Source organism: Bombus vosnesenskii, unplaced genomic scaffold (genome assembly GCF_011952255.1).
Source record: "Bombus vosnesenskii isolate JDL3184/JDL3185 unplaced genomic scaffold, Bvos_JDL3184-5_v1.1 scf7180000013305, whole genome shotgun sequence".
NCBI classification, from domain to species: domain Eukaryota; kingdom Metazoa; phylum Arthropoda; class Insecta; order Hymenoptera; family Apidae; genus Bombus; species Bombus vosnesenskii.
Window position 1 is genome coordinate 1,704,905 of NW_022882954.1, and position 25,006 is coordinate 1,729,910.

Genomic DNA, 25,006 nt, shown 5'->3' on the forward strand with positions numbered 1-25,006 from the left:
CGATCGATCGATCGGAGACGAAACTTTATCTTCGCCTTACGAACGTTACCGTTGTTCTCATCCACGCAAACATATCCAAAGATATCCTATAGAATCTCTTCCTATTGCACCTTGAGGAGCGTGAAAATCGATAAAACTGATCGCGTCTCGAACGAACGATCGGTTGCCAATTATCATCGCGTACACCGATACGTTCAAATTACGTTAATCGCCGACTAGCAAACTATGTAATTCCGTGCCATTGCGATGGCATTATGGGCTAAGGGTTGTGTCGCTCGGCTCTAAGAGTCCTAACGCGATCAACCAAACTGCCGGCAACGACCTCTCAGAAATCATTCATCCATCGATTAACTTATTAAAGCGAAACGGACAAGCCCCTCTCTTTTGTTATCTTATCCTCTTTTTTTCCCCCTCCTTCTAATCTTACAAACATCAATAAAACTTTTTTCTATACTTTCGATATCTTTCTTCCTCGGAATGTCTGTGTAACTGACTCAAAAGTTCGTTCGGTACATACCACAGTTTGTTCCCGTTAACGAGAAGAACTTCCGTTACCTGACAGCATATGGCAGCCATATTAAGCTGAGCGGTCAAATCGGTACGATCACGCGGATGAATGTATCGCGGTGGAAACAAAGACGGTGCTACTATCATCGCTACGTTGTGGATCGACATTTTATTCGACGCTTGATTTTTCACGATCGATTCGAAAAATTTAACCAACGCCTTCAGAGTACACCGGTTCTCTATTGGCAGCAATAGTACGAGCAAGTTCAATGCGTGCGACAACTCCTGGCGATCCTTCACTCCTGCGCATACCAGAGTAAAAAGAAAAACTTTTATTTAATAAAATATATGGCAAAAAAGAGAAACTGACGCGTCGAAGTGCGCGCACGACGTTCTTCGAAATCTAGCGCATCGAATGAAACGAGAGCGCTAGTAGACCGAAAGTGGAAAACATCTTAAGCTTAACACGTTCGTAACTTACCGTGACTTTGGTAGAAAGCGTCGATAAGCTCTACGGTAAGTAGCGGTTGTGGCAGGTCACGCAACAACTTTTTCAAAACTGCCGACAAATCGTGGCACGACATGCATTTAAACAACTTGTCCATTTCTTTCGGCTTGCAATAAAAATCCGTTTCCAACTGTCTGCACATCGATTCGACCTGAACGAAACAACGATAGTGTCATTTATTCCATACGTATGTACTTAGCATATCGATCTTCGTTGATAATTTCGATTTGTTGAAAATGTACTTTTTGCTTGTGTCCCCCAACGCGAAGAATACCTTCCTCTTTTATGCCTCGTCTTGTTAATTCGTTAAGAACCTTTTGAAATACCAGTGGAATATTACTCTCCTCGGACGATAATTGACTGTCTCGAAGTAAAAGAGTCGACAACGAAACCCCGAACAAGTTTCCAGCTACGAATATAACGGTGTTCAGTAATTATAACATCGAGTCTTACTTTTTGGTTAAGGAGTTTACTAGCATCGATGCGAACCTTTCGTCCGACGCTTATTCGGTTTCCGCTTTTTCAATGGTAGATTATATTTATCGAATACCGCGGTAAGTTCAAGCCACAGTAACGCTTGTAACCTGGTCAAATCTCGCTGCGTAAGCGTTTCTACTCCCAGCCGATTCTGTACATCGTCGGCCAAAGCAAGAGCTTCCGACTTCCAGATTTCCGAGTTTACTTCGTTCGTTCTACACATTTCTTCGAAACTCAAGTGACCGTGAGAGGATGTTCGATTCAACGGATGAGTAATCAAACGTTCGTCCACTGGTCTTGTTAATCCATACAGACTGCTATGACTTCGGGTTACCGTTGCGTGATTCCCCGAATTTCTTCTAAAATTTCATACGTAATCCAAATCACGTTATCAGTCGAGGCGATACGATACTTCGATTAAAATTTTGCGACCTAAAAACCTGGAAACACACCTCAACGTAGTATCCGTTGGAGTGTTCTCGATAGCGTCGCCTAAGTCCGTCGCATTTGCCACTTCGCTAGGATCGCTTCCGCTTCGTCTTTGTATACTGGGCTTCGACACGTGTATCGTTCCCAATCTCTGGTAGCTTGTCAGCTGAATTCCTTCTATAAATGAACGTAATGTGCCCTTGTGATTCTATGATTATGTAAAAAAGAATCGGAAAAAGTGTCGTTGCAACGTCAAATACCTGAATCGTTAGCAACGTCTCCTCGTAACGAATATCCGGCCCATCCACTTGAAGAGACATGTCCGAAAGGAAACACCGATCCCGATGTTATCGCCGTGTCTACCGCCGACGATGGCGCACTCGGCGTTCTACGTACCGTCTCTTTGTATTTGCAATCGTTTGGTAATTGATGAAAAACCGATACAAAGTTTGGCACGGTAACAGTACTTAAAAAGTAAAATACGATTAAGACGTCGTGTGTACGACGTGGTCACGAGCATGGAAAAGCCCGTAACAAACGAGTCTTACCTTGTATGATGGGCATCGTCGATGGTAACCGTTGCCAGTGACGGAGGCGAAGCATTCTCTGGCGTTACACCTGTTGCGGAATCTAAAGAATCGGGTGTGGCACTACGCGATCTCGTTCCAGTACTAGATGCCTAACGACGAACCCCGTTAACAGAAAATGATCGATCTATCGCTGTTCCCTTTTACAATTTATAAATTTCTATATAATATACATTTTATAATTCGCACCTCTATATCTTTAAAGACATCTCTAATATCCGGTTTACGAACACGTTGTCGTTGATTAAAACGCTGTTTCACCGTATGATTGAGCGACTTAACGCGACGTCTCACTGCTTCAGCTTGTGCTCGCGATAACGGACGTAATGCTGCGCCCAATTCGTCCGGCGGTACTTCCCTTCCAGCCTTCCATGCTTCCGTCAACTGTCCTAAACCAGCTGTACGTAACCATTCAGCTTCCTCTTCGCCGTCTTTGAAAGCCAATTTAGATTCTTTGTTAATTGATAATTGTTACCGTCAATTATAAAGATGAACAGTAATAGAAAACTACATACCATCGTAGTTACGTGGATATTCCTCTTCGAGGTAATCGTCCAACAGCTTGGTTTCCTCCATCATTTTTTGATATTCTTCCCAATACTCTAAAAGGTGGTTGTCACCTCCTATATACGTAGTTGTCTGTGACCTCTCCATAGTTTTTAAAGTTTTGTTACGTATGCTTCGAAGGATATCTACTTTTGTTAATCTGCTATTTAAAAATTGTTCTGCCAGGTGTCTGAAAAAATAAGAAAACGTTTAGACTTTGACCATCGTACGATAATTTACAATGTTTCGAATCGTAATAACCATAATCGTCGATAAATTTGTAAAGACGATCGTTCGAAAACTTTATACGTCGATACGATACGTAATTTCGTTTACAACAGTTCGGATCGTGACATTTTTTTAAGAAGTTTATAATCTGCTTTTCAAAGTAGGACACAAATCAAATTAACATATACATTGCCTGGAGGAAGTATCGCTGACACTTTCAAACAATCCATGTTGAAAGAAAATGGCACGAAATACGAATAAACAAAAATTCAAATAGATTCTTACGTTATGCAAATTATACGTATTTGTCTGTCGAGATCCGGATAAGGGAAGCGTAAACATACGCATGTTCCATGAAAAGTGAAACTATGGACAAAGATTTCGAAAAATGTAAATGTTATTGTCTCTAACCTTTTTCTATGATGGAAAGTTTTGCGCGAAAGCACGCGTAGCAAGAGACTTATGAACGAAATACGTACATTTGTGAGTAGATGTGATCCGTGAATGTCCTATCATTGCTTGCACGATCATCTTATTCCATAAATAAAGCCTAAATTGACAGTGGTTGACGTGGTTGCATGAATCCTCGAAAGAAAGCATACAAAGGAAGAAACAACTCATTAGCGTTTGATCGTGCTAAGAAATTTCTTTACAACTAAATAAGTAGTTCATGCATGAAGAGATTATTTGCTACTTCCAAGAACAATTACATTCGGTGTATGCCTTTGAATCACAACCATCTCGTTAATAAAATCCTACTCGACTCGTCACTCTGAACTCGACGTTAACGAGTCTATCTCGAAACTTTAACCAACAAATTTTCGCGCCTCTGCATAATTCCCGCTTTTCCGAATTTAACTTACGTTGAAAATAGAAAACGCGAAAACGTGTTTTCACAACTTGACAACCTGTTGCTGACGCATACGATTCCCACTCGTATACTTACACACTGATTCACACCCACACCATTGCTGTTTTCGTGCTGACACCTGCGCCACCCATGCATCTGACCGTTCACGCCATCTGGTTTTCCGATACTTTGAACCATTGACTAAGTACAAGATAGACCTAATATTCGATGTGCTTCGTTTAGCTTTACTTCCATTTTCATCTGCTTCTATTTCATGACATCAAACTTAAAATATTTACAATTCTAATCTTTTTACCATGTAGTTGTTTATAATCTTATATACAATATATATTATTATTTTTGTCGTCGAACATTTCGTTTGTTTATTTTATTAAAGTCACTATATTCTCTTTTTTATGATAACTACTTACAGAAGTAACTCAGTTTGTTATTTGGAACTAAAAGGAACTTGGAATATAGAAGTAGACTAAAATCTCAAATTCAATTTAAGCTTGGTAAAATCCAAAATGACTTCGTAAAAATCTAGAAACTGTAGATGCCAATCTATTAGAAGAATTAAGCATAAGAAGAATCTTTCCAAACTCGCGAGCGAATTGCCTTCTCGTAACAGGCGATGGGTGAATCAGAATTATCGTCGAATCAGAAATAGAACGTCGTGCAATATTGGCGACACCATACGGAGTTAGTCGAAAGCAGACGTTTAATGGCGATTCGAAAAAGAGTGGCAAATCGCTGCACTGTAGTACACAGAAGAAATATTAGCTTCACTTGTCTTACAGTCTAATACATTAAATATAAGAGTACTGTAATTTTTTTTTAATAATATTCAGAAAAAATAAATTTATTTGGTTCGTTCACGCCGTTTACAGTTAAAGGGAGTATGGGACGAAAGCTCGGGGGCTAATTAGGATGATAAGATCGCAAAAGGGGCGCTTAAAAGATACAATTGATTCATATATTTGCCTATGTCGTATGCTACTGCTCTCTTTGAACACTAGAAACGCATCTGTCCTTGTTGCACATTACAACCCTCTTTGTCTAGGACCCTTCATATAGTCTGTCCTTGCCGCATAATCTTGTGTTCTTTGTCTACGGACAAACCACGTAATGCCATCTATCCTCGCATGCCCCAAGTCGCTGTTCCTTCCACCTTCGGTAGATGGCAGCACATGGTTTGTCGCACAATCTTGTATTCTTTGTCTACGGACACACCATGTGGTGCCATCTATCCTCGCATTCCCCAAATCGCTGTTCCTTCCTCCTTCAACAGATGTCAGCACATGGTTTGTTCGCAGACAAAGAGCGCAAACTTGTGCGATAAGGACACGAATATATAAACATATTAGGCAGAGGAAGCGATACTGTGCAATAAGGACAGATATATATTTATTGTTACACGAAGAGAGCGGTAGTATACGGCAAAGATAAACAATACGAGCAATACTAGACGAGAAGGTTTTGCAACGTGCGAATTTTATTGACAAGAACTGTTGAGTCAAACATGGCTGTTCTAAGCAATGGTTTGTTGATGTTTTTTAATTTTCTTCCAAACACAATTTCAAATGCAACTTTTAAAACACAAAATTTGTGGCATGCGAATTAAGCAGAAATAAGTTTTCAATTGTTACGAATCTGGGCTTCCAGAATTTCTGCTTGGACGATCTAGCATACAACATAAATCTTAGGTAACGCCAAGCCATCCACCGCGCCTAATACTAGGCAACTCTCCATCCGCCTTTCATTTTTCTTCCGTCCCACTTATGCAAATGTCTATATATACTCATTTATAGCTTTAAGACGGGTTGTAAACGGATTTGTAAACGTAATTTATAAGAATTTCATTATAAAAGTATAGCAAGACTTACATTATTATGTATATACATTTAGACTATCGTATTTTTTCGCGTATTAATTACTTTTAAGTAGAATTGAATCAATTATTAATGGTTAAGAATATCATGAGACGCACAGAGTTAAGCTATATTATTATTAAGTTATATTAATATTCGTAATAGAGTTTATACAATTTATATAATTTGTACACTGTACATTACTGAATTATTTCAGTAAACGTTTAATTAAAGTTAATCAGCAGTTTAATCATTTCATCGCCTGCCCAACTATCGTAGTATAGTTAGCCTGGCCAATCCTAATCCTTTAACGAGAAATAAGGTAGCGGAACTGTAAAACAAAGCTCTAAAATTCGAATCTCGAAAAATAGCCTTGTTCACCATTAAGTTCGCGCAATTCGCGATGAATGGGTCGTTTTCTAAAATTCCCGCTGTTATTGGAAATGACGTCACATTCCAGGCTTTCGTCAAAGTTGATATTTTCGATCAAATTGTAGGACCGCTTTTGCGATTTTGTATCAGGAAAACATGACGTCACAGGAAGTGGCACGAATCCGGCGATTTTTGGAAATGACGTCATATTTAAGGAATTCTGGTGATTCACGAACCAAGGTTTTCGATGTTTTTTTATCAGGAAAACAGGACGTCACAGGAGGTGGAACAAATTCAGCGATTCTGGAAAATGACGTCATATCCAGGAATTGTGGCGATTCTGAAAAATGACGTGACATTCTAGGAATTTGCTTAAATTTTACTTCAATTTTCGAAGCTTTCGAAGATCTCTTATCAGGAGAACATGACAGCATAGAAGTTGGCACAATTTTTACGATTCCCGGAAATAACGTCATACTCCTGGAATTTTTCGGAATCGTCTTGGGTGATCCTAATTATTTCCCAATTTAATTTTTTGTTTTGTTTAGGATTTCGGATAGTGAAAAATATAAATAACAAGATTGTAAAATGCTGTTAAACTATTCTGATTTATTGAAACTCTTTTTAAATACACTTTGTATAATTATTCTACAATTAACAATCTCATTTTTGATTTGTATTATATAATGATTTCCAAGAAGATCATTGCTTGTTTGTTGTTGCTGGCTGCTTGTAGTATCTTGGATGTTGTTTCTTCTCTCAAAACAGCTTTTCTGTAATGAACATAGAAAAAGCAATTTATTCCTAATGTTCAATTAAAGTTTTAAACAGTTTATATATTTTTTATATATAGCATATTAACAAGAGTAATACTACAGATATAGTACCACAGAAGTATTTTTATAAAAGTGATTATGTATATGTGAATGAAAGGGATATCTCCAAAAAAAAACTATTTTGATAACTACTGGGAAAAGATAATTATACAGAACCCGGCATATTCTACTATAACTGCAAGATATTCTATAAAGTTTACTTTGTAGCAAGTTGTTTTTGCAATATGAATTTCATCATAATGTAAACTAGTGAATGTAGAAATAAATAATCACGATTAGACTCTAGATATTGATGCAAATTCACATTTTTGAAAATACAATTACAAAAGTAGAATCTCAATAGGAAATTGTTTTATCTACCAAGTATTATAGGAAACACTCTTACCATTTTCATGTCACTTGAGTGTTTATCCATGCCAGTATATATGTATAATGTCACGCTCATATATTATCACGTCTATCCTGTCTTTAGTCAATGCTTCAAACATTCAAACCTTACTTTCCCTCTTGGTAATTTCCAATCACGATTAACCATTAACTTACTTGTCTGTAACATTGACTTTTTAATTATAACTAGTTAAAGAATACGAATAGTTTATGACAATCGCAAATTGACGTGAATCGCATCTACGAGGTGCGTGTGATTCTTGTTTAAGAAAAAAAACAATGTCTAGCGAAGATACATGGAAAAATGAAAAACAAAATAAAATAGCGATTTTTCTAAAAAGGCATAATTCTTTTATTTTAAATTATTATTACGTAACGGATCGTAATATTACTTTAAACAGTATACCATCTTTATCATCTCTAAATGCAAATGGTACCAATATGATGTCACATAGAAGATCAAAGAAGAACATATAAACCTTATGTACTAGACTACTCTTAATATATATATATACATGTATATATGTATATACATACATATATATAATATAATGGAATTTTTTCATGTTCAACTCCTATTAGCACGGTTGCCCCATCCTCTTCTGTGTGTATCTTTATATTCATCCATGGCACGTAATTGTCTCAAGGTTTCTGGATCATCAGCTTCGATCATTTCTTCTTTTTTGATATCATCTTCTTCATTATTCATTCCTTGTCTGTTTACTAAATCTTGCAAGCATTTTGAATTTGTTTGATGCTGTTGCGAAGGATCGGGCCAGCTAAGATAAAAATACATTGAAATATCTGTTAAATCTAAATTAGTTAAAAGCATTGATGTACAACTGTACAACTTTCTACTTACTCTCCTTCTTTCACTCGTTGATCATAAAATTCTTGAACAGTAAGAACAGGTAAACTAGGATAACCAACTCCAAACACCTTTTTCTCTACTTCATCTCGAGTGATAATAATTGGTTGCAGTTTTGGAGCAGGTGGTTTACGTTTCTGCGAAATCTGGGTGGACATGGTTCCAGATTTTCCCATGTTTTTCATATGTTCCAAAATTGGCTTTTCGGCTGCTAACGAGTTCAGTTCTTCTATTGTCAAATTTACGTATAATTTGATAAGCATTACGAAATATTCTCTTTTAACCTCATCATCTATGTTTGGATCTGACAGACTTTTCTTTAAAATTTCCAAACGCGATTCCAACTCTTTTTGCTCCTTGAATCTCTGTAGTTTCGTGTTTCGTCGATTTACCTACAAATATAATACATATGCATGTAGTAGATGTATCATTATGAAGAATATTTTAACAGTAATGATCTTCAGAGACCTGTAAACCTAGAACAGACTTACCATTTCGGTAATTAATTCAGCATTCGTTCGAACTCTCTCGGATACGCTTTCTTTCTCACGCTCCGGATTAATATCGGGCACTTCGATGTTGGTCAAACCATAAGTCTTAACGCGTTTCAAAAAATCCACGAAATAAATTTCAGCTACGTTAACGATGTGCAGTCGATCATCTGCGTTACAAATTTTTGTAGCGAGTGTACCGAGGAACGCTGGCAGTAAAAAGTATTTGATGTTTTCCGTAGCCACTTCTTCGAAACTTTCATTTTGGCTAAACATATCGACTATAGAAACTAGTCTTGTAGCTTGTTCTAACATATTCATGGTACGTTTGATATCAGACTGGCATATAGCAAAAAGAAATAAAAAACATGTATTATGTATGTATGTAGGAAAAATACAAACTGTTTGTGCACATTTAAAAATTTGTGATATTTAATTCGAGCGCAGGATTTTTATGAACAACTGTATTTCCGACCAAAATTTGGAGAAACGCAATTTGGGGAGCAAAGAGAAGATCCTAAAAAGAATTATACATAATTGTTGACAATTAGTACCTGAACTTTGGAACTGTTGGTAGGTTCGTCTGTTTTATTGATATTATTAAATAGCTCAAACGCTTTGTCGAATAATTCTGATAGCGTTGCAGCATCTCTCCCGTCATTTTCTGAACTCGACAAATTTTCTTCCGACATAACTATCGTTTTGACAGCTGTCGTTTGATACGTAACGAAGATTAAAAAGGTTATGTATGATTGTACGATCGTACAACGCAAAACAAGCATAACATCCTGAAGTTGTAAGCATAGCGTAATCAACTTCGATAATAAAAACAAGATATGTATCGATATGCTTGGCGGTTTGGTTCAAAATGTTTCAATCTGAAAACGATTCAATGTCAGGATATAAATAAATTAAACACAAATGTCTTCTTTTGATCTATTCTTTTTTCTCTCTCATTTTAGTTTTATTTCCATATGTTTACACGATTATTCTTTGTTTACCAATTTCGGAGTTAGTTTAAATGTAAATACGTTCTCTTTCATGATTATATGATTACATAAGTTGATTACGTCGTTAAAAGTCATATTTAAAATAAATAAACATAATTTCTATATTAAGAAAATAGAGAGAGAAAGAGAGAGGGAGGGAGAGAGAGAGGGAGAGAGAGAGAGACAGTAAATAATTGTTCCGCTAATAGGTGAAAAAATCGTTATATCGATCGCAATATTTATAAGTAATTGACATCCTTTGCGAGGTTGAAATATCTTCCCTATAGATTTTTTAATCGCAGTAAGATGTATACTTGAAACAACAGGTTGCTTCCGTTTTTCATAAATTGAGCTATTTACAAATCGTGCGAATCTCTTATGATCCAACTTCACGTGTATAAAGACTGAAGGGTAGCTCAAAAGTATACGTAACTCAAAAGATTTACAACTATTGCGATAACGCCTTGCATTGTTTACAATTTTCCATTCGTTCATCGAATTCCTCTATTTGAAGCGTCATTTCGAAAAATTTGTACTTATCGTGAATATTTCTAGTAGCAGTACGCAGTATATTGTGAGGACTCGCACCTGGTTCTTCATAGGAAAAAATGAAAAAGAAAACAATTTGTTTAGACTGAAACAAAAACTGAAACTGCTAATGAAACAAGAGCTCGAATGCGCTTACTTATTGCAAGATGCGCGGATAACGCGGTTTTATCCAGTGAAAGCGCCCAGATACGAAGATTATGCACCTTCATCACACCTTCGATTTGCATAAATGTACTCTCCACTTGGGAATATTCAAATCCTTTTGGAATTCCTTCCATTAAAACGTTCATCACGTCTTTGATTATTGCAACCGTGGTTAATATCACCAACAGTGAAAAGAGGAAAGTGCAAATTGGATCGACTATGCTCCAGCTTGGCTGTAATTGTTACCAGTGTGTATTAATTTCGCGTTCATGAGAAAATATTGGGAAAAGCTATTGCGTACATATGCATATATAGCTATACCTTGAAATAAATAACCAATGCTGCAACGAAAACCCCTATGCTTTGTATGAAGTCTCCTAAAACGTGAATAAAAGCAGCGCGAACGTTGATATTTTTCCTCTTGTGTAACGGATTTTCCTCATCGAGTCTCCCGCTGTCTATATTTCGATTCGGTTTGTCTGAACCATGTCCATGACTATGGCCGTGCTCATGCAGCGATAAACCCATTCTGCGATATAAAAATTGTATCGATGTTACTCAAAATGTATTACATCGTGACTGCGATTGATTTGATCTATCAGTTCGACAATTTCAATTGAGTATAATATATCACTAACACTAGATTTACCACAACGCCAACGCCAGAGGTAATCAACATGACGGTGGTATCTAGTTGGAAACTTTTGTGAATTATTCTCTCGACTGCCAGATAAAAAAGAATTCCAGTAACTACCCATATTAGTAAAACCGACGTCAAGGCTCCTATCACCTGCGAATAACGATGAACATATTATTGATGGTGTGCGTACGTGCACGCGTGCGTGCATACGTGCGTGTATATGCGTCTGCTAGCAAGAAACGAAAGAACGAGAGAAGACAATGGAATAATAATCAATTTTGAAATAGCAAATCTTTTACACCTACTTCCGCTCGATACCATCCAAAAGGCATTTTTTTCGTGGCTGGTCTACTAGCTACCCATATCGAGAATAAGGAGATCATAAACGATGCAAAATCGGTTAACAGGTGCGCAGCATCTGTTGCGATCGCCAAACTATTCGATAATACTCCACCTGAAAAGCCGAGCGATCGTTCCATTTAAAAATAACCATTAGCTTTATTTTTTATCTAATTTTCTTGAACATTTATCGTACAAGTATTTCGCTCTTACATCTACATGATGATTACCTACGATTTCTGCTATCATAAAAATTACGCACAGCGTACTAGCAAGCAGTAATTTCTTTCTCGCCTTTTTATCGATCTCTTCGTCCCTTTCTCTGTGACAATGGTCTTCTGGTACAGCTAGAAAAACATTTAACAGAAAAATGATAAAGATAAACTTTTTATCAGACATTGATCTGACAAAATTTTGGTCGGAAGATAAATGTCGAGACAATACAGTCGCTCTGATACACCAAGACAAACATGTGAATATACTAAAATTACGCTAATGTTCCGCTTGAATTAGCTACCGGCTTTATAAATTTTCTTTTTGAGACTGCTGGTTCAGGTGGAAAAAAAGTCAATTTTGTTACATTAAACGTCGCTTGATTCACATATACGAGCAATAACGTTTATGTGGTGAAATCTGAAGAACTAGGACGTAAGGTAAAATAAAGAGGGTAACTTGTAAAAGTAGGGCGATCTAGAAATTGATAACGCTAAGGAGCTGTAGATAATCGATAAATCCATTTAGTATTATAAATAAGAAGATAGCCTCTATAACCATTCGCCTGACCTGGAAGTCGATAGGATCTAAATTTGGAAGAATCTTACTGGAAGGAGTTTGTTGGAAATCGGATCCGTTGATGCCGGTAGCGGTGACATTAACTGCAGTCGCCGCTGTTTCGCTAATTTCATCGACCGATGTAGCACCGCCCTTCACAACCGTACAACAACCAGAAAGCTTGCCGTGCACGCAAAAGATCACCTTCCTCGACGAGGTCTCCTCGTTCTCATCCATCTCATTGTTATTCGGTGGAATGCTCGTCCCATATCCGTATACAGCCTTGTCTTCGAATCTAACCAGTAAACAAAAGAACCAATTGATTTCTGTCTTCTATCGTGCTCGTATATTGTTGCAGCCACGTGCAGTAAAACAGAGTCGATGAACGTGGCGATCACGTACGCGATCAATTCCGTGGAAATGGTTTCTGTCAAGTTATGGAACGCGGGACTCGTAATACATTCTGGTTTCTCTTCGTTTTCATGATATTCTATACCGTTATCGTCCATCTGCTTTCGTCACTACTATTTGCACACTACTATTACCAATTAGATAATCGAAACTAAACTATTCTTACGATCCTCTGGCCCGTAATGTTTTCCTCTCTCCTTGTTTTCGTTCACGCGGAAGATAACTGCAAACGATCGTTAACGATTACAACCGAATTTATTATCATACTTAATCATTGCTTGATTTCTATTACACTATTGCCATTTTATAATCTAAATCGGAGATTTATCACGCAAACGGATCAAGTCGAAAGTACGAGGTTCTCGGTTTTCGTTAGAAAATCGAGGAGGATAGAAGAAAAAAAAAGAAGAAGGAGAACAAGAGAGATATAGAACATTCCAGACGCGTGTGAAGGGGGCTTAAGGCGGTGGAGCTCGATCGCTTAATCCCGCTTTGGCCCGATCTGTGTCGAGCGTCCCTGAACGCGTTATCGTGAGAAAAAAATTTCATTGTCGCGAATAACTCCTATGTAGATAGATCAAAGCAGAAATAGATAGATACGCATTTGCACGTCTCTCTTGTTTCGATCGTTTACTGAAAAATCCAGCATTATTTCCACGTATAGATATTATAGACGCATAGACCGATAGAGAAATATCGTTGTTTACTATTGTTATCTATTGTTTATCGATCACGATATTTCTTATTGTTTCTTGTTCTTTTTTTTTTGTAATTAGAGTGGTTAAAGATTGCCGCCTAAAATTCAAAGGGGAAAACTCGCGCGAGATAAGATCGAAAGTAGGAGAGCGCGGCGCAAGCAATTCAGGGAGAAAAGTCGGCGATGAGGTGGAAACTCCCGCTTACGTGAGATCGCGCGTGATCCTCTTAACGATCGTTATCGTTTCTCACGTAGCTCGCTATCTAACAAGATATCATCGAGGATAACATGTGCAAATGCGCATTCGTTAAATCGTTATCCGTAAGAATGACTTCTCGCGACAAAAATTCTACGATTCCGGCTAACAGTAATGCCGTGTGCAAAATCATTCGGACGAATAATACATACACGGTATTCAGGACCGTGTTATACGCGACATATACTTTAATCACACTGATTGCTTCTTCCAATTATATTTGATTGGATTGACTTCCGGTATTTCTTGTATTCTTGTCTAATAATACTAAAAATACAAAGTGGTAAAGACGAATAGAATTTTTTGTAGCGACATGCGTCTATTTGCTCGCCAATTCGCTTTTCGAGTTATCTCAAAGTATTACCATTCCGAGATTTACAACTTACAACGAGATTTACTGCAAATGTAGCTAAACGTCAGGTGATCATGACCGACTGCGCATAAATAGCAAACGTACAGTCGCATCTCTGTCACGTTCAAATACCGTGTGAAGTACCCAAATATTTTTTCTTCTTCTTTGCGATAGATAGATGAACGAAATTCACTTGCTGCTTTATAGTATGACATACGGCATGGCTGTCAAGACACGGACGCGCCTTCGAGTTTGATTTTATCGGTATCGAAGTTATGGTGAGTTGAGCATGTAGAAATGATGTAAGAGAAAAAGTGATTTAAAAAAAAAACAAATAATTGCTCGAAAGTAAACGGAATAAGTGCTCGGAAGTCGTAGAATTTTGATAGAAGAATTTGGCGTAAGCAGAGAGGTCGAATGTTTCTCCTATGTAACAGAGTGGTCGAGAAACTAAATAATTAATAATATCGTTGTCCCATTTCTTTAATGAAAGATGTATTTTTGATAAAAATCATTCGCCAGGATACCGTGACGATCTTTGTAAGAACGAACGTGTAATGATAGCGTGCGGTACGCTGCGCGACGACGTGATGCGACGCGGTGAATTTACTAGGTGGGAAGAGGTGGGAGAGGCGATTCGATCCGACCCGATCCGAATCGATCCGATCGAATTCGAAAGGGATGTTCGAACTCACAGCTTGATCCTTTCCTCGTCCATGATCCTCGTGCTGCGGAGGACTGCGTGTATGTGTGTGTATGCGTGTGCGTGCGAGCGTGCGGTAGACAACAGCGCTGATCGTGACGTGCAATGAATAACCAAATCAATTCACCGTTCGGTAGATCGATCAAAAATATGTTAAAGAAAAGCAAAAGGGAGAGAAAACGAAGACGCGACGTCGCGACGCGGCGCGGCGCGGCGCGGTGGTCAAACCGAACCGATGGGAGCGATACGAAGCGATGCGACTCGTGGCGTAGCGAGGCCAGGTGAGCCGACCCGGGGCAACGAAAAACGGACGCGACGCGAACATACAACCGAAAGTCGACAATTGTATTAAGTCCTCGGCCGATCAGAGATACGTGAATAGCCCGTGCGCGCGTCACTAGTTGTATGAACAACGCAAACCGTTTGCCACTTCATCCCGTCTTTTAGTAGAAAACCCACTGTCCAGCCTCGTCCGTTTGTTTTACCAGATAGCTTAACTCTCGATCAGTTTCTCCTCGGCTCTTCCTCTCTTTTCCTCTTGCTCTTTTCTACGCTATCCTTCTCCATTCCCTCCCCCACTTTCTGCTTCAAGATCGCTCTCTACCGATTTCCTTCCTCCTCTTTCACCCCTTCTTGGCTCATCGGTTCCCCCACTTCTCGCTTCCTCTATCTGTTTCTGCCTTTCAAACTTCCTATCTATTTGCCGTTCATTCTATCTTTGTTGCGCTTTGCGCACGATAGCCTCGTGCCTCGATGTATCGCGCTTTCCTGTTTCTGTTATTTCCTGACGTAGCGTTGGTTACAATTATCATTTTAACAAACTATCCTGGTTCTCCGAAATTTCTATCATTCATCGATCCGACCTATCGATTGTTCGGTGAGACGGATGGACTCGAAAACTATCGCGATTGGAACTTTGTTCGATCGGTCGATCGTATTCCGTCTTTCTGTCTTTATTCTCTCTTCCTTTTTCCTTGCCTAGAAGATTTCGCTCCATTTGATTTCTCGTGCTCGATTTCGATTATAGAAACGAATCTATTGGGAAACGCGCGTAAAAAGTTCATGATAAAATAGTCTGTAGCCGCGGGTCGAGAAATTCTTATTCGCAATTCATTTAAATTGCGACTTTCCTTCTGATGTTTGAGAACTAACGATCGTTTTACGAGTCAAGTGTATAGAAAAAATCCAATTTTTTGAAACTCATATTTAGCCAATTATTTTTTAAATACAAAACCACTTTTACTTAAATTTGAATAAACAAAACTTGAGCTTCAACAGAGTCAGCCGTATTCTTGACAAGTGTACAGTCTTTTTTTCAGCGATTAATTCGATTCCAGTTTGTAGCGCGCAAATGTTGTGCTGTATTTCTTGTTGTATTTAATCACATTGTAATTACTTACTTTTTGCAAAGAAAATCTCTTCGAGGTAAACGTGTGTTCGATGATATAACTTCAAAAAACGATAATGTACCTGTGTGTACATGTGTGCTTACAGGATCTTTTCTTTCTCTCCTCTTTTTCATTCACCTTTCAACTTTTGTCGTAAGCAAGATGAACTCGAAAATAAAAGTAAATCGTCATTAGAAGAAGTGCGAAAGATTCGTTTCAAAAACAGGATTTTATCGAATGAACTTCGAAGAAGGAACTACGGAAAACTAAGAACAGACTTTTGGAATGCGAACATATTATTAAAACATATTATTAAAAATAAGGAAAATAAAAAAGATGAATTGAACCTCTGCGTTAAAAATTTATATAAAAACAATCGTGTCGTTAATGAACGTAAATTAACCAGATACGTTACTGGTTAAGTTATCGTTTCATCGATTGATCGCCTCTTATGTATATTTTCATTGTAAACAATTTATAGTTACAGAAATGTACATACTTATAAGCCTCAAATTCTTATAAACATTAAAAGACAAAATGAAATTACGTACGATATATGATTGCTTCGAATAGCTTTATCCATTCTTGTGACAAAAGGCAGGTTCTTTCTCTTAAGAAATACAAGTCTTTCTTCCTTTCGATTTCACCAAATAATACGAATAATGTAAACAAGAAGACATTAACCGCTATACATGTCGGAAAACTTGTCTCGACCGCTCACCGCGCTCGATCTATCGCAGTTGTATGTTTTTCTATCGACGAAAGATGTCATTACTAGCCAAATAAGATGTATTCTTTCGGAAATGTTTTTACTTTATAAATTAATCGATTGATCTTTTTTTCTCAGAGTGACAATTTTGATATACATGGACAAATATTGCGAAAAATTTCGTATAAGGTCGAACGTTTTCTTATTCTATGTGCAAGAGAAAGCATTCTCATTCGACGAAGGAACGTGTATTTATAAAAGATTGCTTACAAACGTTACAAGTTTATTTTTTACAACTATAAAGTAGACAATACAAAATCACAATCGTGTTAACGGCACGGTCATAGTTGTCCGGCTACAGTTAACTACTACGATATTACGATAACAACGATCCATTTTCAAATGGCTGAATGTTTCGCTGAATTTCATAGAATCAGTTGCAGTAATCTATTTCACCCTGCAGCGTTCGATATTCGCGTGTAAATGTATCGTATTCTTCTTACTTCCTCGGCATTAAAAAAAATCACGCATCACTGCAACAATGTGCCTGCATATATTGAAAACGAAATTTAACTAGTTCTGGAAAGTTATTCGCAAAACTCTTCCCTTTTCTTGATCGATTTCCGTACAATTCATGCCATTTCTGCTTATAATTCTTCGTGCTTGGTAAAATCTTCCACATCTTCGAATGTTTCTAAAATAAAAGAGGACAAGAAGAATTGATAACAAGATTGATATATATAATACTATTGACATGTATAATGTTGCAAGAAGCATTGGTAAAGTATTGGCTATCGTTGTTTAATCGAAGCGTTTAATCAATACCATTTTCCTCCTTCTCCGTTTGTCTATTCTCATTCTCCAGCTTCATCTGTAAGGCTTTTACTTCTTCATCGTAACCTATCCATTCCGGTAATATACGTACGGCAGCTTGTAATTTAGCTTCCTTAGTCATTGGATTATTACACTATGTGATGCAAAGATCGAACAATATGTTTAAGTTTACGTTAGAAATGTATTATCAACTAAATGTAACGAATCTATGATATAAACTTTATTTACCAAGTCTATAGTTTTGGCATATTTCTTGGATGCATCATCGCACCAAGTCTCACACCATAACCACTCCTGCGGCAGTGATTTAATACCCACTTGATGAATCATGTTATTGGGAAGATCCTAAAACGACGCGCTCATTTGTAATCGTTATATATTATTTAATCGAATCATTCCGGTATTACTGTTAGTATCGTACGGACTTGGTCCAAATTAGACAAACTATTAGGATCTTGGCTCAATGCTTGATACTGTCCCCTTAGTCTGTCTCCGGCTGCAATACGTCGGAATCGCTTCAAATCTACCACGTACAGAGCACTGATGTGATAAGCACGCCCCTGTAAATGATTTCGCCAATAACCTTGTTTCCAAAATCGAAATCCGTCCATTTCTTTCCTGCTGTCACAAAATGGAGTGTATGCATATGGCGCGCCGCCGAGGTCCATGGTCGCCAATTCTTTTAAATCTGCCCTTACAACCTAACATAATACAATGTTATTACGATCGTACAGAAGTAACAGCAGTAAAAGCAAAGATAACAAAAATATTAATGATTTACAGTAATTGCTTGTACGTAATTATTATACCTGATCAGCATCAACGAATATTATCTTTTTAACGTTTAAAGGAAACAGCACATCCAAAAATAGTATTTTGTAACCCCATATGGTTCTTTGCTTTTCAGTTTGTTGATGGAGCCAGCGAGGCCATTTGTATTGTACCAATTCATATTCAAAACCATATTCCTTTGCCATATGTGGTAAAAAATCCTAAAATGAAGGAAGATTTGTTGAAATATGTCATTTAATTTATTTATTAATTCCACTTCATAAACGTAATCGCTTACTTTTAACGTTGGTGATAGATAATTCTTCAGAAACCAGAATTTGACGGGACTTTTGGTATGCTTTATAACGCTTAACATCATAATTTTCAGAAATCTTTCATACAAGTGTCCAGAGGCTAAAGAGAAGATATTTAATTTCTCATCCTCATCGTCACTATCGTCTGCTGTCGTAAATGTCCTAATTTCGAAGAGAGCGATAAAATTAGGAAATGAAAGAAATTCAATTGTTTCTTTTTTTTGTTGAATTTCAGGAAGGTATGTAACGTGATTGAATAACCGTACAAGTGTTGTATTCAAATGTATAACGCACGTTTAAGATGCGAAACAATTGGTAAAATAATTATGTATCTTTACACATTACGAGCAATATACGTTGTACGCGATAATGTTTAAATAGTTGTTGAAAGCTTACCAAAATTTGGAAAAGCTAAAAAGAGAGAGAAAATAAACAGAAATTAAAGTTAGAGGATCGCCTAACACGATGTGCTAAAAATATTTCATATCTTTATATATACTTAGTGCCAACGCGAATTTAAAACTATTCTAAAAAGGCGTGGTCGACATACACCTATACAAAAGCGAACAGTGCAAGTTTTATTTACCTAGAAATAGAGTTCCATAAGCCAGAACTTTTATCGTCTTCCGATAAAAGATCCATTCCCACCTTGTCCGGCTTTTTCGATACTTTGACTTTCAACACATGACTTCTGAGGGAACTTATAACAACCTTTACGTCATTGCCGTTTTGTAAAACATCTTGACCACCAATAGTAGTAAAATCATAGATTTCTGCCGACCGTCCTTGCCGCAAACGCAATATCCATTCCCCTGGGTTTGCTTTAAGCTGAAAATATCCTAAGTTCGCCATTACTATAGTGTCCACCATAAGTGGTTGCTTTTCCGTTCCCAATGTGATTTGTAATCCACGAGGTGGATTTCCGATTACTGCTTCGAAACAATGACCTTCAAGAAGTAAATGCTCTAATTCAAATTCGCTGTAACAAAGAATTGTGGGTACACAACAAACACATTTTAATTGTGATCTATAGTTTCTTCCAACGCGATACACTTACCTGTGCACTCCAATTGCTACATTGTCCAATTTAATATTGTCTAAATCGTACACGCTCCTAACTACTTCCACTAACCAATTTTCTGGTGCATGAATATACTGTGTCAAAAGAGATGAAGTTGGTAATTTTGTAAATTTTGCCATAGCCCCATTAACACGTCCGTCTGGGGAGAATTGTAACTGAGGTTCGAACACGAAACGATAAAAGCTGAAGTAATATAAATAAAATGCATAAATATAAAAGGAACAACTCAATGTAGTAACATAATTTCGTATGAAATTAAAAGAACAGTATATAATATACCTTTTCAACGGCATATCGCTATTTTTGTCCAAACAGTTTAAAAACACTTTAACGTTACAGTTTAAAGATTGTCGAAGCGTTTTTAAAATCGGACCCAATTTTTGTGCGCCGCGAGATACTGGATCAACGATAGCAATCAAGGTAAATGCCACTTCGTCCGAATTTGTTGCTGGAACCTTTATGGCGCTAGATATATTAACAATCAGAATGTTAGGAATCGTTTAATTGTTTAAACTCGCTCATAAAAATTATCTTTTTACCATTTCCACACTCACCTATATTCATCACCGTGAAATGGAACGTGAAATCGGCTCCGCGTTTGAGGGTGCGATGCTAATAAGGATGTAATTTTCATTATCATATCATCGGTGACTTCGTTTTTTTCTGCACAAAAGATCATTACAACATTATATCATTCAAATAACATAGATAACACAGCTGTACATCATATGTATATGTTATCATAGATTAACTTCCGTACCATACTCATCATTTTCCAACAATTGTCCCTTTATTAATATTTTGAACAATTTATCATCATAAGTACTTTGACTGAATCTTTCCAAAAGCGAAAAATCTTCGCTTGTAAATTCTTCGCCCTCATCTAAAGGACCAATTAATCTTCCATTACACACGATCGCTCTAACTCCTTGTTGCAGGTTTAGTACCGTTTTCACGTACTGGCGATGTACAAACAATTCATCAGCTTGGTTTTTCAACTGTTCTTTTACAGCCTCTTCCTAATTTTACGATAATTTGTTAAATATTTATTAGCATGGCCAAATTTTTTCGTAAAAAAGAAAAATAATTACCTCTATGTCAATTTTGCCGTTAGCAACATCTTCTTTAATTATGTTACGAATAAAACGTATAGCCTTATCTGCCGGCAGGCTATGTAACGTAGCTAGAACTATTTGATTAATATCAATTGTATTATCATCATTAGTACCGTCGAACGGATTAACGATTACACTAATTCTGACATCTGCATTCGAATCCTGAATCATAATCACCGCACAATTATATTTAAATATTAATGGAAATAATTTACTTAGTTACTTTATTGTACAACTCTGTGCATAAACAAGCGCGAGAAATCACTTACTATGTATTCAAGCGCCTCGCGTAATAATTGTCTCCCTTCTGCATCATTTAAATTTGCTACAACCCAAAAGGTATATAAATGGTGTACACTTGTGCGTCGTGTTACGTATAAATAACGCATTCTATCCATCAACCATGTTGATAAATCCTGAGGACTCCATTTACTATAATCTTTATCGTTAGGTATAGTGCCGATTAAGTTTAACCATGTGTGTTTCTCCGGTTTCAATATTCGCTCGTTCAAGCTATAACAAGTGAATAAAGATAATAAACGAACTGAAATCGCAAGGATCATATTCGTGAATTTTTAAATAAAATCTCATACCGAGGCATAACATTTGGCTGATTCATAATATAATCGACTACATCATCTCCTTCGGTTATTTCTCCTCGATACACTGCTTTTTGTAATGCAGGCGTTTGTGACATGATCGTAGATAGAACAGCTTCTTCGAATGAGTTGGCGTTCAATTGTTCGGCTGACAAAGGTACACCATTTAGCAAAGCTTGCGGAAATTTTTTAAAACCAGATCGTTTTACGAAATCATTAGCTAAGTGACGTCCTACGTCATATTCAGATTCTTCACCGAGGATATAATTTACGTTAGCAGACGAATCTTGCACTTTTATTGCTTTCTTTACATCTTCTACGTCTGGACCTTCTGAACCAATATAATTTCCTAACTAAAATTATACATCATGAATTACAAATATCGTTCATTTCATATATATGATTAATGAAACTACACAACAAATGATCGAATACTGTAAGGCCTTACATTTATCAGAAATTGCAAAGCATGTTCCGATCCTTTAGTTTCCGCAAAGTAATGATATGCATTATTAACGGCAACACTAGCATCAGTCAATCCAGTTATAGAAGTATCGTGATTCGTTACGAAAACAAAACCTACTCTTAATGGTGCGGAATGTAGATATAAAGATTGTGCTAAAGTTATCAAAGGGGTGGATTCTCCGCTTAAAGGGTCGATAATTAATACCTATTGAAATATACAATTTTTAGATAGATTTGTATCTTTACAACTGTCTAACATTACATTGTAATTATTCTAGATCATCAACGTTTACAAACCAAATTGTACAAATTTCTTCTAATATTTCTAAGCATGCCAGGAAAAGTTGGTCTTAATAATTCTGTTAACGACGACGACCATCTTCCGTAAGCTGAATCCTGTTCGATATCGTTTACCCAAATTATTGCCGAATCTCTTATATCCATTGCGAATTCTTGTTTATCCATGTTAATGGACAAATCCAAAGTCAGCAATGTACTCATCTCCTTGTTATTAAATCCTATAAATGAGATGTTCAATAATGTTATAGTTCATTTTGCACTTAACGAGTTATTCCTAACAATACAACATGTATCGTACCGATTTTACGAAGAGATTCCATTACTCTTAATTCGCTTCTTAATGATTCTAAAAGACTAAGCACATCTACTGCTTCTAGATCAAAAAATAAACCATTAATAAAAAGTGCAGTATCTGTGGGTTGTATATTTAAACTTGTAGAAAACATTGCTTGATTGAGTTTCATTTCTTTCTTCATTTCATTATTCACTTTTGTTCTAATTAGAGATTTTGCCTTCAAATAAATTAGGATATCATCATTAACAGGAAATACTAAACAACATAAAATAAAAGCGTAAAATGCTCGCAACAGGATCAATAATATGTATTGTAAAAAGATATTTACTTGCATTGGAAAATTTTGCGAAATATCCGTCAAAACATTAATGGCTTCGTTTGTGGGAGAATTCATTATCCTTTCAGCTGCTTGATGACTTAATTCTTGAAACTGCCACACTTTTAGAGCACCAATTTCATGACTAGTTTCAAGTAAATGAGTTTGTAACTTATCCAGCTCTAATTGCTTATCAGGGTACAAGTTTCTAAAATGATCAAGCCAAATTATAGTAATAGAAAATGAACGAAAAAGTAGATAAAATGGAATAAATGAAAAATTGAAAACGTATATATACTTCAGAATTAATACTAACGTGAAAATCAAATTTATATGCATATTAAGATATAACCACCTTACTTTAATGTTACAAAATTAATTCCATCTATTTCTTCTGTGCTATCATTAGTGGTCTCTGAGTCTTTTCCTGCATTATCTTTGATATCCGAATCATCTGTTGCTTTATATTCTGTAGACTTCATTTGCAGTTCTACCCCATATCCCGATAAGCGTACATTTTTGTCTATTCTATCCTGCAAAGACCATAATAAAAGACATTAAAAGTTTGTTATTACTGTTACACCAGGTATAATTACAATACCTTTAAATAATGTCGCAAAATATAACTAATTCCTCTATTTTCTGTAAGACTTTTTAATTTGTTATGAAAATCTGAGAATTTTGGTGTTCCAATCTGGCCATACAATATAATAATCTTTTCTGATTGCTGAGACGTATGATAACGATGATCTACACTATATGTATCTGGACGTAACCAAGTATCCTATGTAAGAAGTGATAAAATGCATAAATGAAATCAATTAAAATAGATACATGTATCAAATGTTTACATGTCACCTACTTGACTAGCTAGTTCCTCTAATTCTTCTAAAGAACAAGTAAACACTCCACCGACATCTACTACATTATAACAATCAAAGATGGAAACATTTTTATTTTCTGCCATTTGTGTGAACATTTCCACTCGTGCCGAATAAATTCGTAAAGACAGACCCAATTTCATTAATGCTACCTCTGATTGAGATAAATATTTTTCAGCAAAAGCAATAACAGCATCGTAGTTTTCTTTTTCTGTAACTACAAAAAAGAAAACAACATGAAATTATATTGCTGCTAATTTAATGAAGGTTAAGATAGATGAAAATTACCATTTCTTAAATCATAATTGGCAAAAGCATCTATGAATTTCCAAAAGTAACTTGGATTTTCATCATTTAGATATTCAGCAGCTTCAAGAACTAAGGGTGTTTCTTTCCATTTTGCATCTATTAGAGTGGTTACATATTTATTTACCCTTCTGTCTGCTTTAATGTATATCACACACAGTAGTAAAAAATAAAAAAATATAATTAACCGCATCTGCAAATAATATTAAGATTATTAATAGTAGGAAAAGTAGTAGTAAAGATGTAAGAGGTTCGATAAGGTTGAAAAATATGTTTCCGCGACAATACTATTATGTTTAGAATTTGAGAAGAATAAAAGTTATACTTTTGATTTGCCATACAATGAAATAGCCGAACTACTAAACGTATCTATTATATATCAATATTCATTGTTACGAAGATATGTTTCTATCATTATATTCAAATAATTGATAGATCAAAGTGATACAACTTCCTATTCATATCGACGCTAGACTATCGAATAAAACGAAAAAAAATGTAATTATTAAAAATTATTAAAAATAAGAATAATATAATTAATAGATTTTTATGATGTCGTAGTATGGAAGAAAAGGATTCTTTTAATGAAATTTGCATACCTTTAAATTTACCATGAAACTCATATTATGGAAGAATTGGATAACGATAATAGCCAATCCATGCAGAGCACGTGCGGTAAATATCGTACTGGTGAAAAAGTTCGGCTACGTAAGCTACCTTTAAGTTTATACGTGGTAGTACGTAGTATTAGTATAAATGATTATTATACCCATAGCATTCATTTACAGATTTCACAAACTAGATGTGACGATTTATTAAAATAT

General features: G+C 36.3%; 4 protein-coding genes across 17 annotated transcripts; all 4 read right to left on the reverse strand.

The window, feature by feature from the left end:
- Positions 1–374: 374 nt before the first annotated feature.
- LOC117234450 (rho GTPase-activating protein conundrum) lies at positions 375–4,317 on the reverse strand. 2 transcript variants are annotated; one of them, XM_033495655.1, is made up of 11 exons: positions 4,229–4,317; positions 3,762–3,832; positions 3,024–3,244; positions 2,698–2,939; positions 2,470–2,600; positions 2,182–2,387; positions 1,945–2,098; positions 1,505–1,851; positions 1,258–1,424; positions 989–1,166; positions 375–809 (listed from the first exon to the last, which is right to left on the reverse strand). In XM_033495655.1, exons 3-11 carry the CDS (start codon positions 3,160–3,162, stop codon positions 433–435), a joined length of 1,941 nt encoding a protein of 646 aa, XP_033351546.1. In that variant the 5' UTR covers positions 3,163–3,244; positions 3,762–3,832; positions 4,229–4,317; the 3' UTR covers positions 375–432. The 2 variants fall into 2 exon arrangements, with proteins under 2 accessions (XP_033351546.1, XP_033351545.1); XM_033495654.1 differs by having other exon boundaries at positions 4,146–4,313.
- A 2,647-nt stretch (positions 4,318–6,964) lies between these two features.
- LOC117234461 (immunoglobulin-binding protein 1) lies at positions 6,965–9,756 on the reverse strand. 2 transcript variants are annotated; one of them, XR_004493529.1, is made up of 6 exons: positions 9,512–9,756; positions 8,958–9,296; positions 8,461–8,858; positions 8,136–8,377; positions 7,597–7,758; positions 6,965–7,148 (listed from the first exon to the last, which is right to left on the reverse strand). XR_004493529.1 is itself a non-coding variant. In XM_033495687.1 (5 exons), exons 1-4 carry the CDS (start codon positions 9,737–9,739, stop codon positions 8,167–8,169), a joined length of 1,176 nt encoding a protein of 391 aa, XP_033351578.1. In that variant the 5' UTR covers positions 9,740–9,756; the 3' UTR covers positions 6,965–7,148; positions 8,136–8,166. The 2 variants fall into 2 exon arrangements, 1 of the variants encoding a protein (XP_033351578.1); XM_033495687.1 differs by lacking the exon at positions 7,597–7,758.
- A 393-nt stretch (positions 9,757–10,149) lies between these two features.
- Positions 10,150–17,017, reverse strand: LOC117234459 (zinc transporter 2-like). Of its 9 annotated transcripts, XM_033495676.1 has the most exons (10): positions 16,748–17,017; positions 16,209–16,363; positions 12,967–13,023; positions 12,440–12,684; positions 11,849–11,965; positions 11,585–11,733; positions 11,278–11,429; positions 10,961–11,168; positions 10,632–10,872; positions 10,150–10,540 (listed from the first exon to the last, which is right to left on the reverse strand). In XM_033495676.1, exons 2-10 carry the CDS (start codon positions 16,328–16,330, stop codon positions 10,395–10,397), a joined length of 1,437 nt encoding a protein of 478 aa, XP_033351567.1. In that variant the 5' UTR covers positions 16,331–16,363; positions 16,748–17,017; the 3' UTR covers positions 10,150–10,394. The 9 variants fall into 9 exon arrangements, with proteins under 9 accessions (XP_033351567.1, XP_033351571.1, XP_033351569.1 ...); XM_033495680.1 differs by lacking the exon at positions 16,209–16,363; XM_033495678.1 differs by lacking the exon at positions 16,748–17,017 and having other exon boundaries at positions 16,209–16,378.
- Positions 17,018–17,171: 154 nt separating this feature from the next.
- Positions 17,172–24,934, reverse strand: LOC117234455 (UDP-glucose:glycoprotein glucosyltransferase). 4 transcript variants are annotated; one of them, XM_033495664.1, is made up of 24 exons: positions 24,782–24,934; positions 24,165–24,375; positions 23,858–24,093; positions 23,597–23,779; positions 23,356–23,528; positions 23,008–23,203; positions 22,683–22,896; positions 22,382–22,602; positions 22,068–22,289; positions 21,614–21,972; positions 21,290–21,533; positions 20,997–21,182; positions 20,666–20,924; positions 20,460–20,568; positions 20,185–20,370; positions 19,882–20,088; positions 19,411–19,803; positions 19,221–19,235; positions 18,809–18,986; positions 18,549–18,731; positions 18,165–18,440; positions 17,968–18,084; positions 17,731–17,872; positions 17,172–17,599 (listed from the first exon to the last, which is right to left on the reverse strand). In XM_033495664.1, exons 1-24 carry the CDS (start codon positions 24,803–24,805, stop codon positions 17,553–17,555), a joined length of 4,581 nt encoding a protein of 1,526 aa, XP_033351555.1. In that variant the 5' UTR covers positions 24,806–24,934; the 3' UTR covers positions 17,172–17,552. The 4 variants fall into 4 exon arrangements, with proteins under 4 accessions (XP_033351555.1, XP_033351558.1, XP_033351556.1 ...); XM_033495667.1 differs by lacking the exon at positions 24,782–24,934 and adding an exon at positions 24,508–24,610; XM_033495665.1 differs by lacking the exon at positions 24,782–24,934 and adding an exon at positions 24,561–24,587.
- Positions 24,935–25,006: the final 72 nt, after the last annotated feature.